The sequence below is a fragment of the Blastocystis hominis genome (assembly GCF_000151665.1).
Source record: "Blastocystis hominis, Singapore isolate B (sub-type 7) whole genome shotgun sequence assembly, scaffold_0".
Taxonomy (NCBI): Eukaryota; class Bigyra; order Opalinata; family Blastocystidae; genus Blastocystis; species Blastocystis hominis.
In genome coordinates this window covers 461138-473474 of record NW_013171815.1, presented here as the reverse complement: position 1 = coordinate 473474, position 12337 = coordinate 461138, and the positions used below count along the sequence as shown (strand labels likewise).

The following is a 12337-nucleotide window of genomic DNA, read 5'->3' as shown; positions in this document are numbered from 1 at the left end:
CATGCTCGTGATCTGCCCCACCATCAGCACGATAACCGCGGGATCCGATCCAGGACTCCGCCGAATTCGCTCGATCCCCGCGGTTCGGACGTAAATCACGGACAAATCGAGGCTCAGAAGCAGCGAGCGCTTCAGAGCGTTCGCCTTTCCTTCGCTGCTCGCATCGAACACGGCGCTCTTGTCCAAATGAAGCTCCTCCGGCTCCAGCGCGATCAGCAACTCCACCAGCTGGCTCAGCAGCGACGCCAGCTCCGATTTCCGCGGTTCTTCCCGGCCGTCCGACCGGTACTCCGCGGGAGGGTACAAAATCAGGGTAACCGTGGAAACCAGGTGGTGAAACGGCTGCTGGAGCCGCCCGTTGGCGCACATTTCTTCGATGCGCTGCGGCAGCGGGATGTCCTGCGTTTTCGCGGCGTTTCCCGCGGGAGGGAGCATCTGGAGAACCGGAGAAAGCTTGTCGGCGCAGAGTTTGAGCAGGGCGATGCGCGCGACGGGAGAATCGTAGTAGAGCTTGCAGAGAAGATGGAAGAAGCGCGCGGCGAGCCGGCTGTCGGCGCCGAGAAGCGTGTTGCTGAAATGACGCAGGCGGTTCAGCGCGTCCTCCACCGTCGTCTGGCTCAGAATCGTCCTGTGCGTCAGAGAAACAGAAAGGAATAATCACGGAGAAGCCTCGACGGCGTCGGTGCCGAGCTGCGTGAGCACGATGGACGGCGAGTCGGCGGGGTCGGAACCGAAATGGCTCTTGCAGAGCAGCTCGACGAGACCGGAAACGCCCGCCATGCGCGTGTCATCGTCGGATTGGAAGCAACACTGCGCGTTACGAGAGCGTGGCGGAGAGAACTACCTTCTTGAGAACGATGAGAAGCATGTCGAGAAGGTCGGGTCGCGAGGGCAGCAGCGAATGAATGCTCTGCACCAACGACGGAACCACTTCGCTTGTCAGCAGAGGGATCCGTGTGATCAGCGACTATGCGTCACGGAGAAACGGGGAAACGCGCCTTGACCGCGGGGATGTGGGAGAACATGAAGGCAGGGTAGCAACGGCAGAGCTGGTTGAGTAACGTGATGTATTCGGTGACCACGTCGAAGCGATTCAGCTGCATCTATTGCCTCACTCGTCTTCCACGTTTCCACGATTCGATCGAGAAGGAGCTCGCGGGACGACTCCACTCGGTCGAAGAGCGACAGAAGACAGTTCCGCGCGAGTCGGTCCATCCACTGTTTCTCCAAAACTACGATTCAATGCGATCATCGAAACCAAAAACTCGACGAGTGACCCGACCAATGCAACAAATGATCGTTCCAATGAATCAACAGCTCCGCGCCTTCTTGATACCCGCTCTCCACCACCTCCACCAAGCGCAGAAAGCTCTCCACGATCGTCTCCGAGGGCTCAGTCCCAGGAACCGCGATTATCGGGTAGTTCCAGCGGTACCACACGCTGTTGTATTCGTGTTGGAGTTGGGAGAGAAGGAAGGAGTAAACGGAGGGACGAAAACGCTCGGAGTCGGTGAGAGAGAAGAGAACGAAGAGCGAGACGTGGCTGAGCGGCAGCACGCTGCTCTTCATGAGTTCGAGGAATAGTTTGCAGAGTGACTACGAAAGTGGAAGAAAAGGAGTAATGAAACGCTGTTGCTCTTGAGGGCATAACCGAAATGGTTGATAATCGCGGGGAGCTGCGCGAGCTGGCACTTCTTTTTGATGTTTTGGAGGAGGGAGAGGAGAACGACGCGCGCGACCGATTCGTTGGTGAGCAGAAGCACTTGGTAGACCATCGACGATACGATCAGATTGGGCGCTTTGCCGAGACTGTAGCTCACTTTGTTCACGATGGAGATGATCTCTGTGTCGTTCATGTGACTTTCCTATTCGTGGTAGCGAGTCAAACAGGGGAAACGCGGAAAGCGATGAGGATCGGACAGATGTATTCCTCGTACCAGTCGCGTTCGATGATTCGATCGATCACTCGCTCCTACCCATGATTCTCTTCAAGGAGGGTTCGCACGCGGAAGGCTGCGAGGGTCTGGCCGTTTCCGCTGTCTTCGGAATCGATGATGGTGGAAGTGGAGGTGCAGAGATTCAAAAGCTTTGGAAGGAAATCCAGCACCAGCTTCATTTGCTCTCTAGTCATTACAAAACAGGGAAATCGAAAGTACTCGATACGTCCACGCGTTTGCTTTCCTTCAAAATCAAAACATTTCACAAACACATTGATCTCATCGACCACTTCCAGCTCGGAGAGATCGTCAATATCGATGCAGATCGTTTGCACCACTTCCGAAATCTCATTATTCGAGGAATCGAGGAATACCGTGCAGAGTAGCTGCATTAGAAAATGAAAACGCAGGATTACCTCGATTGATGCTTTAATCACAACAAATAGAGGCGATTGGCAAGATGTCGGATGCGAATACTGCGAGATGGACGAAAACAATGTAGACAGCTGATGCGCCGATTTGGCTTTGGAAATCACTTCAACGATCGATTCTATCGTCAGCTCTTTCGCCAACGAAGAGAGCTACAATCCAAGTCCCATTCAAAGCAAACCTTCTCTTCGGTCTCCGCACCACTCTCCCCTCCCTTGGAGATTCGGAGCAGCTCTTCCACCAGTTTCTTCTGTTCCATTCAAAAAACAAATTCTGCCGCCAAATTTGTGAAACAAACAAGCCAGCTATCCTGAAGACCTCTACGCGTTCTGTTTCTCTCTCAGCGTCTGCGAACGCGTGTACTGCTTGCTGGGAAGCTCTACACGCTGTCCGGAATTCTCGAGCAGCGGCATGTCCTGCGTCTTCTCCTGCTTGGGCTGCCGGTTGGTAATGGCCTGCACAATGAGTCCGAAGAGCGTGAATCCAGCGATCAGACCCAGATAGACGTACCACTACACCTCGCATGCACGCGAAAAACGCTACCTGATAGGGAGGGTTGTGAAGCTTCTGAGGGAACTGCGGAGAGAACGGGTTCATCCACTCTCCGATAAACTGACTCACTCTACAGTCCAGTCAACCCTCCAGCACACACCCGAAGCTGATCATGTAACTGCCGATGACCGATGTGCCCAAAATCACCACCACGCTAGGATCGATTCAGAGAGAGAAAATGCATACTGGTCCCAGACGAGAGCGAAGCAGCCGAACTCGAGGGCGCAGATGGCGACGGAAACGTAGAGAACCACATCGGAGTGGAAACGAATCACACTGTCCAGAATGACCACGGTGTACACGGCAATGATCACACCCAGGGTCGCTCCGATCACGAAGTTGCCGATCTGGTAGAGGCAGACCAAAAGCACACCGACAATGACGCCCATTAAACAGCTGATGCCGATGCTGATCCAGAACGCCTGGTTTTGACTGTGGTGAACAGAAGAAAATAGGGGTACGCCTCCATGTTCTTTAAAAGGTCGGTGGCGATGACCAGAGTGGGAATGCCTCCAGCGAAGAATCCGCAGATAAACATGTTGAACTGACGTAAACGCGCAAACAAATCGCTACTTTGACGGACTTTTTGCCGAGGAAGCAAAGGAACAGGCCGATGAAGATAATGACGGCACTTACGATGATTCTATAGTTGTAGAAGATATTTTCAACTAGGAGTAACGTTCCACGACGAAGATTACAAAAATCCCATAAGTTATCGCCATTAATTTCGGCTCCAAGCTGAGGAACTTCAGAACGAAGTCCCGGACGTGCCATTGCAAGAGACATGAACAGCATTAGCAAAATGGTCTCTCTGTTGAATTTCATTATCACTACGAATAACTCTGTACGAGCGATTCCAAACCGGAACGATATGGATAATTCAAAAAAGATTGTGAAGAAACACCAACAAAAAAGGCTTCTTTTTGGCTTCAACTCAACATTGGGTTTCCTGCTTCCAAGGACACTTCAGCAACCCTTCCACTTACTAGATAGTCCCATAGACGACTTTCGTCCCCTCATTACAATCTTGATCATGAGCAAAGGTGGAAGTGATTTTGGAATGCAAGGACTCATTTCGATCATCAACGATATTCAGGATGTCTTTTCGATCGTTGGTTCGGATTCCTCTTTCGGCTCATATCTAGGTGGAAATCAGATCGATTTGCCGCAGATTGCCGTGGTTGGTGGCCAGAGTAGCGGAAAGAGCTCAGTTTTGGAGAACATTGTCGGTAGAGACTTTCTCCCCCGAGGCAGCGGTATCGTAACGCGCTGTCCCCTGGTTTTGCAGTTAGTTCGCGTAAAGGATCTTGCAACAGGTGCGTGGTTCGTCCGTTTGTTTTTCGTAGAGTATGCGGTGTTTGCCCACAAGCCCAACAAGCAGTTCTATGATTTTGACGAAGTCCGCGACGAAATCGTAAGCCAAACTGAGCGCGAAACCGGAACGGGCGTCTGCGTGACCGACAAGCCCATCAACCTCAAGATCTATTCTCCAAACGTGGTAAACCTGACTCTCATCGACCTCCCCGGCATCACGCGCAATCCTGTCGGCGATCAGCCTCGGAACATCGAGGAGATCCTGCGCAACATGGTGGTTCGGTACATCCGCGAGCCCTCCTGCATCATTATGGCCGTCACGGCCGCGAACACCGACCTCGCCCTGAGCGATGCGATCCAGCTGGCGAAGGAGTACGATCCCTCCGGCGAGCGCACCATCGGCGTGATCACCAAGGTGGACATCATGGACAAGGGCACGGACGCCAGCGACATCTTCGACGGGCACGTGATCCCGCTGAAGCTGGGCTACGTGGGCGTGATCAACCGCAGCCAGAAGGACATCAACTCGCGCAAGGACATGCATCTGCAGTGGGAGGACGAGCGCCGGTTCTTCCAGACCTACTACCCCGACCGGTGCAACCGCATGGGCACGCAGTACCTCCGCGACCGGCTCAACGCGCTGCTGGTGGAGCACATCAGCCGCTCGCTGCCCGAGATCATCACCAAGGTCACCGCCTACCGGCAGCAGATCGCCGCGCAGCTCGCCGAGATCAAGTCGGTCAACGACGGGCTCGCCGACGTCAACGCCACCGCCGTCCAGCTCTTCCTCAGCTACTCGCAGCAGCTCAAAGTGCTGCTCTTCGGCCGCGGAACCGACACCACGCAGACCGACGAGCTCTCTGGCGGCGCGCGCATCCTCGACATCTTCTCCCACGAGCTCACCAGCGGCATCCAGGCGCTCAACGCGCGCGAGTGCCTCACCGTCAAGGAGATCCGCACCGCCATCGTGAACAACCGCGGCATTCACGGGGGACTGTTCGCGTCGGAGAAGGCGCTGGAGGTTTTGATCGGGCGGTGCCTGGCGCAGTTCGAGTCGCCGTGCTTCGTGTGCGTCGAGAAGGTCAAGACGGAGTTTCAGAGCGCGGTGAGCAACATCAAGCTCCCCGAGTTCCAGTATTTCCCGCGGCTGCGCGACGCGGTGATTCGGGAGACGCTGGATCTGCTGGAGGAGAAGAGTCTGATCACGAAGGACATGGTGCACGTGCTTCTGGAGATGGAGAAGGCGTACATCAACACCTCGCACGAAGCCCTGTCGTCCGACCGAATCCAGAAGCTGCAGGGCAACGCCATCGCGACGGCACGCGCGGTACGCTCCGAGTCGCTCGCTGAGAACGTAGAGGTTCGCGCAGCAGCTCCATCCGAACGATCCTCCCGAGTTCCAGGAGCCCATGGTGCAGGGCTGGGTGTGGGTGCGCGGCGCGCGAGGCCGGCTGGACCGCATGTACGCGATGATCAAGCAGCGCTCGCTGCTGTACAACGCGACGACCGCGCTGGACCGCAGCGATCCGGGACTGAAGCAGGTGTTTTTGGAGGGCGCGTCGGCGCGCGTGCTGCACAACAACGCGGCGATGGGCGAGTTCGAGTTCGAGGTCAGCGTGGGAGAGGAAACGCTGGTGCTGCGTGTGGAGAGCGAGGCGCAGGAGACGAACTGGATCGCGTGGGTGAATCTGGCGAGCAGCGAGGATGCGTGGCGCGACACGCTCTCGAAGATGTTCGTGCCCGAGAAGAACGAAAAGGAAGAAGAAGAAGCGGCGAAGGCGGCCGAGGAAGAGACCTCGGTGTTTCGAAAGAGCAAGGTGGGCGTGCTGCGCGAGAGCGGCGAGTGGGACGGGTACAACAAGAACGAGCAGATTATGATCGAGTACATGTCGCGACTGATCGACACGTATCTCGAGACGGTGAAGAAGAATCTCATGGACTCGCTCCCCAAGGTAGGCTGCAACCGAGCGAGTGCGAGCGTAGTGCATCACGCTGTATCTGCTCAACCGCACCGTGGAGAACGTGTACAACGCGCTTATCTCCAATATCTACAACCGAAACCTCGTCCCTAGTCTGATGGCGGTGATGGCTTGGGAGAGAGATCATTCCTAGGAGGACGAGGCGCTGATTAAGAAGCGGGAGGATCTGCAGCGTGTGCTGAAGCTTCTCGATAAGGCTTTGCGAAACATGACCAGTATGAAGATGCAGAAGTCGCAGCCGACCGAGATTCCGCAGCCGGGCGTCCGAAAGGATCTCAGTCCGTGGGAGAAGGGAGCGTTCAACTCGCCTTCGGATATTGACTGGTCGATGGTGCGAAGCAAGGGATCGTTATTTGACAAGAAGTAGTGGACTCAGTTTTTGTCCTTTGGATTCATGAGTCGGCCTGTTTGTTGGAGAAAACGTGACAATGATTGCGAAATCACTTTTGTTGATAATCAAGCGATCACTGTACGGCCAGAATTGTGGCTTGAAGTTTTAATACTATCGCTAGAACAGTCGATTTGAAAACATGGGTACGTAGACGGCTGCATGATGGGAGTATTGGTAAAATCGGATTGAAGAATAAATGGAGCTAACGCTGAATTAGGTATTTGCCGTGATTCTCGTCATAAGCGTCGCTTAACTGGAGGAAAGGTCGTCATTAACATCAAGAAGAGAAAGTTCGAGATGGGTCGTCAGCCTGCCATGACCAAGCTCGGAGCCAAGAGAATTTACCTGGTCCGCTGCCGTGGTGGAAACATCAAGCACCGTGCTATCCGTCTGGATACTGGTTCGTTCTCCTGGACCGGAGAGGGTGATTTTTGTCTAGTGAAGTGATTTGTAGCTTTCTCTGCCAAGACCAAGATCCTGAACATTGTGTACAACGCTTCCAACAACGAGTTGGTGCGTACGAACACCATTGTGAAGGGCTGCATTGTTTCGATCGATGCGACCCCTTTCAAGGCCTGGTTCGAGAAGCACTACTCCTGCAAGATCGGAGCCAAGGGTGAGGTGACGAAGGACGATCTGAGCAAGCTGGAGGGCGTGAGCAAGTCGAACCTTGCGAAGCTGCAGAAGCTGCAGGATTCCCTTCAGGAGCAGAAGGAAGTGATCGATCAGCTGGCTTCGGGTAAGATCCTGGCTCGCATCTCGTCGCGTCCTGGTCAGTGCGGTCGTGCTGACGGATACATTCTGGAGGATGAGGAGCTGGCGTTCTACCACAAGAAGATCAACCAGAAGAAGAAGTAAAGCGAAATGCCAACCTTGTTCAGCGGTATTTGTGGTTGTTTGTTGCATGAAAGGTACAATCGTCGTGATGTTTGTAGAGAAGAATTGTAAAAGTGAATGGGTATGATGTGAGTGTTGAGAGAGGAAATAATAATAATAATAATAATAATAATAATAATAATAATAATAATAATAATAATAATAATAATAAAAAGAAGAAGTGGATGGGATGGATGACAAGGAACTAATAGATACAACAATGAAGAGAGAGAGAGTGTATATCCCCAGAAGGGATGACACCAACATAGGTACAAGATAAGCTAAAGAAAAACATTCATATACAGCAAATACAGTGAGTGAGGTAGCAAACAAACAGCACTTTGCACATTGAACATGAATGAATTAGTACCATTGGAAATGGAAACAAAGCCCGACTGTATTAGTATACACATACATAACTAGAGCTGAAAAGTGGTCGGTACTCTGGATCAAAAACATGAACGAGACGTGTAGGGTTGTTATTTTTGTCTACAATCTCTCCTCTACAGATGCACAGAAACGCAAAACGCAAACTTTTCGTATCCGCACCAAGCAATCAGACCTCCTTCCAGAGAGAATGCCTTAACGCCTTTTTTAAGTAGCTCCCGAACTACCTCGCAACTACGGTGTCCAATCGTTGAATAACAAATCGTTTTCACAAATGGAAAGTTCTCATTGTCTAATCGAACAAGATACTCATTCTAAAGTAAACAAGGAGATACAGATGTTACATAGCTGATTGCCCCCTGAATCCTTGAGACATTCATTTCTACAGAGCTTCGAGTATCCACCAAAATAATATACTCATCTGACTCGTGCATAAGCTTCCATAACTCTTCACAGGTTATAAGGTTGTCAGCTAGGCCTTGCGTGAATTCCGAAGACCGCTGCTTCAATAGTGATATCATTTCTTCTTTTGAATCCCTACATCCTAACCAGTGTTTTCACACAGCTTACATATTCCGAATATTCGATACAAACACAATAAATAAGGGTGTAAAGGAATCTTCACGCGCTCACGAAACACTCAGTTTCCACTTTCTAATTCTCGTTGTAAACAAACAACAAATATAAAAATTAATATTAAATAAGAATAATATTAAATTTCAACCCACAAAGAAACCAATTACACCAGTTAAACATTTCTAAAACGATCGGACTGCAGCGTCTCCCGAATCTTATTATACATCTTGCAATTCCTACATTCGATCTCTCCCGAATCAACCCTACTTCAGCTCTTCCATCGGTTTTCGGTTTTTCTTCTACACATCATCTCCCATCCTCACTCCGACTCGACTCTCTCTCTGTAAATCCATGGAGCAGTAGAGCTCAAAATCGCGGAACCGGCTTTCCAAAAACTGCTTTTCCGTCTTAATCACATTCCCTTCGCTCCTATCAAATTGCCTTCGTACATAGTAGGAAAGTCCCGTCTCCGGCTGTTTTCTCGCTACTTGATACTCCGCTGTGGGACGCGTGCTAATCTCCATCGGCTCTCGCTGTCCTACCTGAACTGCGGCTGCATCATCGGCAGAAACACCGAAATCAGCACGGAAACGACCAAAAACACAATGGTGATTATGCCATTCCATTGCTGGGTCTGTCGGTGAAACGCTCTCTGCTGCTGACTAGGGATGAATCCGAAGCGAAATGAAGGACTGAGGAGATGAGGAACGATCGGAGGATGTGGAACGATAGGAATAACGCCGAGGAAACGAGTTGAATTGGTAATAATGAAAACTTGGATCATTGCCGAAAAACATGCGGAAGAGAAATTCAGGATCGAGGTCTTGGGTGTAATAGTACTCTGCAGGGGGAGCGCTGGACGGCTGGGAGCTAAACACGTTCGAACCGCTGGGGGACTGGAGAAAAGGAGAAGCGAAAAGTGTACGGGATTCGAATCATATTGAGAACGCTTGGTTTCGTCGCTGAGGACGGTAAACGCGGCAGATACACGCTTGAATGCATCTGCGGCACCCGGATACGAGTTCTTATCAGGATGGAGTTTAATGGCAAGCTGGAATGAGAAAGAGATGGATATGAGTACTTTGCGATAGGCCTTTTTGATTTCCTCCGTGGATGCATTTGTGCTCACGCCAAGAATTTCGTACAGATTCTCCTTGCTGTTTATGGAATCAGCAAGTTCTTTCTGTTCCTACACATAATTCTTTTATTCGGGTCGAACGGGAGTGAAAGACACATTGGTTTCACTCTGAGCCTGATGGCGTTGCCTTACTTCCGATTTCTCTTCATCTTCAAATTAAAACACACGGAGAAACGCTCTACCCTTCTGGCTCTTTTTTCTTCCCTCCGATACAAGAGAAAGCAAAGAAAGGACCTTCAAATTATCAGGTTGGCGTTCGAGAGCTTTTTTCAAATACTTCTCAGCAGCATCGTAATCTCCTCTCGATATAAAGGAAGCTGCTTTATCGCAACACTGCTGAACGTAATCCTCAGACATAATATGGAAATGCAAAAAAGGCACTTTTTTATGCAACCATTTTCGTTCTAGAATACTTTGTACAGATGGTCGTCTCTACAAATGAAGGAAGAACAGTAGATATCAGTGTTATAGTACTTCTATTTTGCAGAATAGTGATAATCGGTATCATCCCTTGTAAAACAAGTGGTTTCACCGCCATTTCTTTTTTAACAAACAATGGAATCCTCGAATAATCTCCCCGGAATGAAGTAGGTAATGTTTCCGACTCCTCCCTTCATGATTACGTAAATCATAAGCGCTGCATCGTTAAAACCTACCAGTTATAGAGAGTAAAATATGGGCAACAAAAATTAATCGCTCTCGGTTCAATCACGATGCTTGATAACGCTTTCATGAGCGATTTCACTTCCACTTTCATCTTTACAGAGACATCGGTAGTTGTATCAGTGTCGACAGGGAGAACAGAGGAGAATGTTGTTTCCATGTATACGGTGACATTGCTACTTCTAGAAATGAATCGGATAAGCAAAGCATTGCGATATATTCAATATCCCTTGATTGTTTGCCTCGATGCAGATGGCATCATCGATTATCTTCATTCGTGAGAGAACACTGCGCAACTCTTTGGCTTTCTGAACAAGCAATTTGAGCTATTGTTAAAGAGATGTAGCACCTATACAAAGGGAGGAACCGTATTCGGTTCTTCGTAAATGCTGAATTCCTGAGGCTGTAAAACCTTCACCGATATATCCTGACGGATGTTTATTCCTTCTAGAGTCTATGTCGCAGAGAAGAAAAGTGAAGAACCTCCATGTCAAACACCAGACTAGGAGTGCCCCGGTATCTACTTAATTTCATATATACTGTTTTGGTGGTCTTTGTGCTTGATAATGCCTTCACAAAACTCTGGACATTGAACTCTAGGTAAATGTGATTGTCCGCATTACTCTCGGAGACATAGTTATCGAACATTTCCTATGGATATTCACTCCTAAACAGAAATACAAGCCCAAATTGAGTAAATGCAGAAAAGGTGTGATCTTTCTGAATGGAACACATCAACATCCACTGGAGAGAAATATGAAAGCAAGCGGTTTCCGAAATTGAAGCCTGTGAACCAATTGTGGCTAACACTCAAGAAAATGGTTTCTTCTTACATATGAATGTTTCGAAGTGATGGATTTTTATGTTGGCATGGAAGCGCATTCTCCAATAATCGAAAAACTAATATGCCATTTTTTATTAGAGTGTTTGCTTGATGAGTTCTCTCTTCATTCTCGTTGTTCCGGGGTACCCTCCAATAACCACATTCCAGCAGATCGAAGAACGAAGGTGAGAAATGGAAAGCGCATTCATGTGTAGATTTGTTACACAATTACCCAATCCTTCTTCTATATCGGAGGTATGCTTTTCTGTACAGCCTGGTTTCAGCATTCCCGAGTGCGGCAGTAGGATTAAGGAAAATCGTGAATTTTAGTTGTTCTATATTATTCATTCGGAGAAAGCCAAGAATGGAACATTTTAGGGACAATCACAACAGAAGCTCCCAGGCTCGCATATTGTTGGTCGTTTTAATGTGTAGCGGTATTTTCCGTACCACGTGGAGTACAATGAATGTAGAAAACGTACCTTACGTCTATTTTGGCATTTCTTTGGAAAAGTGTCTCCCTCGTTTCATTTTCACGTATAGTGAGAGTTTTGTGGCGAATTTGCGAGGATTCGTTCCATCTCCTTATGAGCGTGAGCTTCCCGTCATGAAAATCGTTCAAGACCTATATAATTTCATATCTTCTTTTGAGTCTGGCAAGTAGTTTATGAAATTGTGATTGAAGAATAGTTCCGATCGAATTATACTGCCCAAGAATGTACTCGCGACTTGGCTTGAAAAAACAAAAGCGAAATTGCAACGTAACCCTCGCTATTTCTTTTCTCTTGTTTCTTATTCCTCAAACAATGGATAGGGAAAATGGAACATAGCCCTGACAATTTGGTGCGTTGCAGTGGCATTTACACGACGAAACAGCGTTGCTGCCACCATAATGAAAGCAGATTTCTTCTCCTTCTTGAATATCACGTAGGGCAACAAGAACAACATGAGGGAACAGTGTTGAAGTACGTATCTAAAGCAACTATTCCAATCAAACCGAACTCTACGATGTGAACTGCACAATTGGGATCACAGGAATGATTTACGAATCTCGATTCATTTCCGAAATGAGTTGCATCGATATAGGTGTGAAGAACCATGTTTGCATAGTTTTCTCGAACCTCCAGCATGTAGTTTCGGGACTCGCAGCGGGTACGAATTCGATCCTCTGCGACGGCTCGGCGCAACACTTCTCCTACATATTCCATCACGATGGTCCCTTGAGGAATACGATCCTCAGCTCTACAGCAGAGACAAATTTACCGAAACCCG

General features: G+C 49.2%; 6 protein-coding genes; 2 read left to right on the top strand and 4 right to left on the bottom strand.

Moving 5' to 3' along the window:
• Positions 1–2669: 2669 nt before the first annotated feature.
• Positions 2670–3749, bottom strand: GSBLH_T00000138001 (uncharacterized protein). XM_013038298.1 has 7 exons: positions 3617–3749; positions 3492–3586; positions 3380–3462; positions 3105–3350; positions 3019–3072; positions 2910–2988; positions 2670–2878 (listed from the first exon to the last, which is right to left on the bottom strand). The coding sequence occupies exons 1-7, from the start codon at positions 3690–3692 to the stop codon at positions 2687–2689; spliced, it is 825 nt and encodes a 274-aa protein (XP_012893752.1). The 5' UTR covers positions 3693–3749; the 3' UTR covers positions 2670–2686.
• A 202-nt stretch (positions 3750–3951) lies between these two features.
• GSBLH_T00000137001 (uncharacterized protein) lies at positions 3952–6612 on the top strand (the record flags this gene model as incomplete). XM_013038297.1 has 4 exons in its annotated part: positions 3952–4033; positions 4064–4234; positions 4265–6184; positions 6216–6612. The coding sequence occupies 4 exons, from the start codon at positions 3952–3954 to the stop codon at positions 6302–6304; spliced, it is 2262 nt and encodes a 753-aa protein (XP_012893751.1). The 3' UTR covers positions 6305–6612.
• A 200-nt stretch (positions 6613–6812) lies between these two features.
• Positions 6813–7492, top strand: GSBLH_T00000136001 (Ribosomal protein S8e). XM_013038296.1 has 2 exons: positions 6813–7026; positions 7057–7492. The coding sequence occupies exons 1-2, from the start codon at positions 6918–6920 to the stop codon at positions 7458–7460; spliced, it is 513 nt and encodes a 170-aa protein (XP_012893750.1). The 5' UTR covers positions 6813–6917; the 3' UTR covers positions 7461–7492.
• A 329-nt stretch (positions 7493–7821) lies between these two features.
• On the bottom strand, positions 7822–8402 carry GSBLH_T00000135001 (uncharacterized protein). XM_013038295.1 has 3 exons: positions 8210–8402; positions 8013–8179; positions 7822–7981 (listed from the first exon to the last, which is right to left on the bottom strand). The coding sequence occupies exons 1-3, from the start codon at positions 8243–8245 to the stop codon at positions 7879–7881; spliced, it is 306 nt and encodes a 101-aa protein (XP_012893749.1). The 5' UTR covers positions 8246–8402; the 3' UTR covers positions 7822–7878.
• A 701-nt stretch (positions 8403–9103) lies between these two features.
• Positions 9104–9936, bottom strand: GSBLH_T00000134001 (uncharacterized protein; the record flags this gene model as incomplete). Its single annotated transcript, XM_013038294.1, has 5 exons — positions 9104–9337; positions 9367–9492; positions 9523–9630; positions 9661–9728; positions 9762–9936. 5 exons carry the CDS (start codon positions 9934–9936, stop codon positions 9104–9106), a joined length of 711 nt encoding a protein of 236 aa, XP_012893748.1.
• Positions 9937–11864: 1928 nt separating this feature from the next.
• On the bottom strand, positions 11865–12273 carry GSBLH_T00000133001 (uncharacterized protein; the record flags this gene model as incomplete). Its single annotated transcript, XM_013038293.1, has 2 exons — positions 11865–12038; positions 12073–12273. The coding sequence occupies 2 exons, from the start codon at positions 12271–12273 to the stop codon at positions 11865–11867; spliced, it is 375 nt and encodes a 124-aa protein (XP_012893747.1).
• Between the last annotated feature and the right edge of the window lie 64 nt (positions 12274–12337).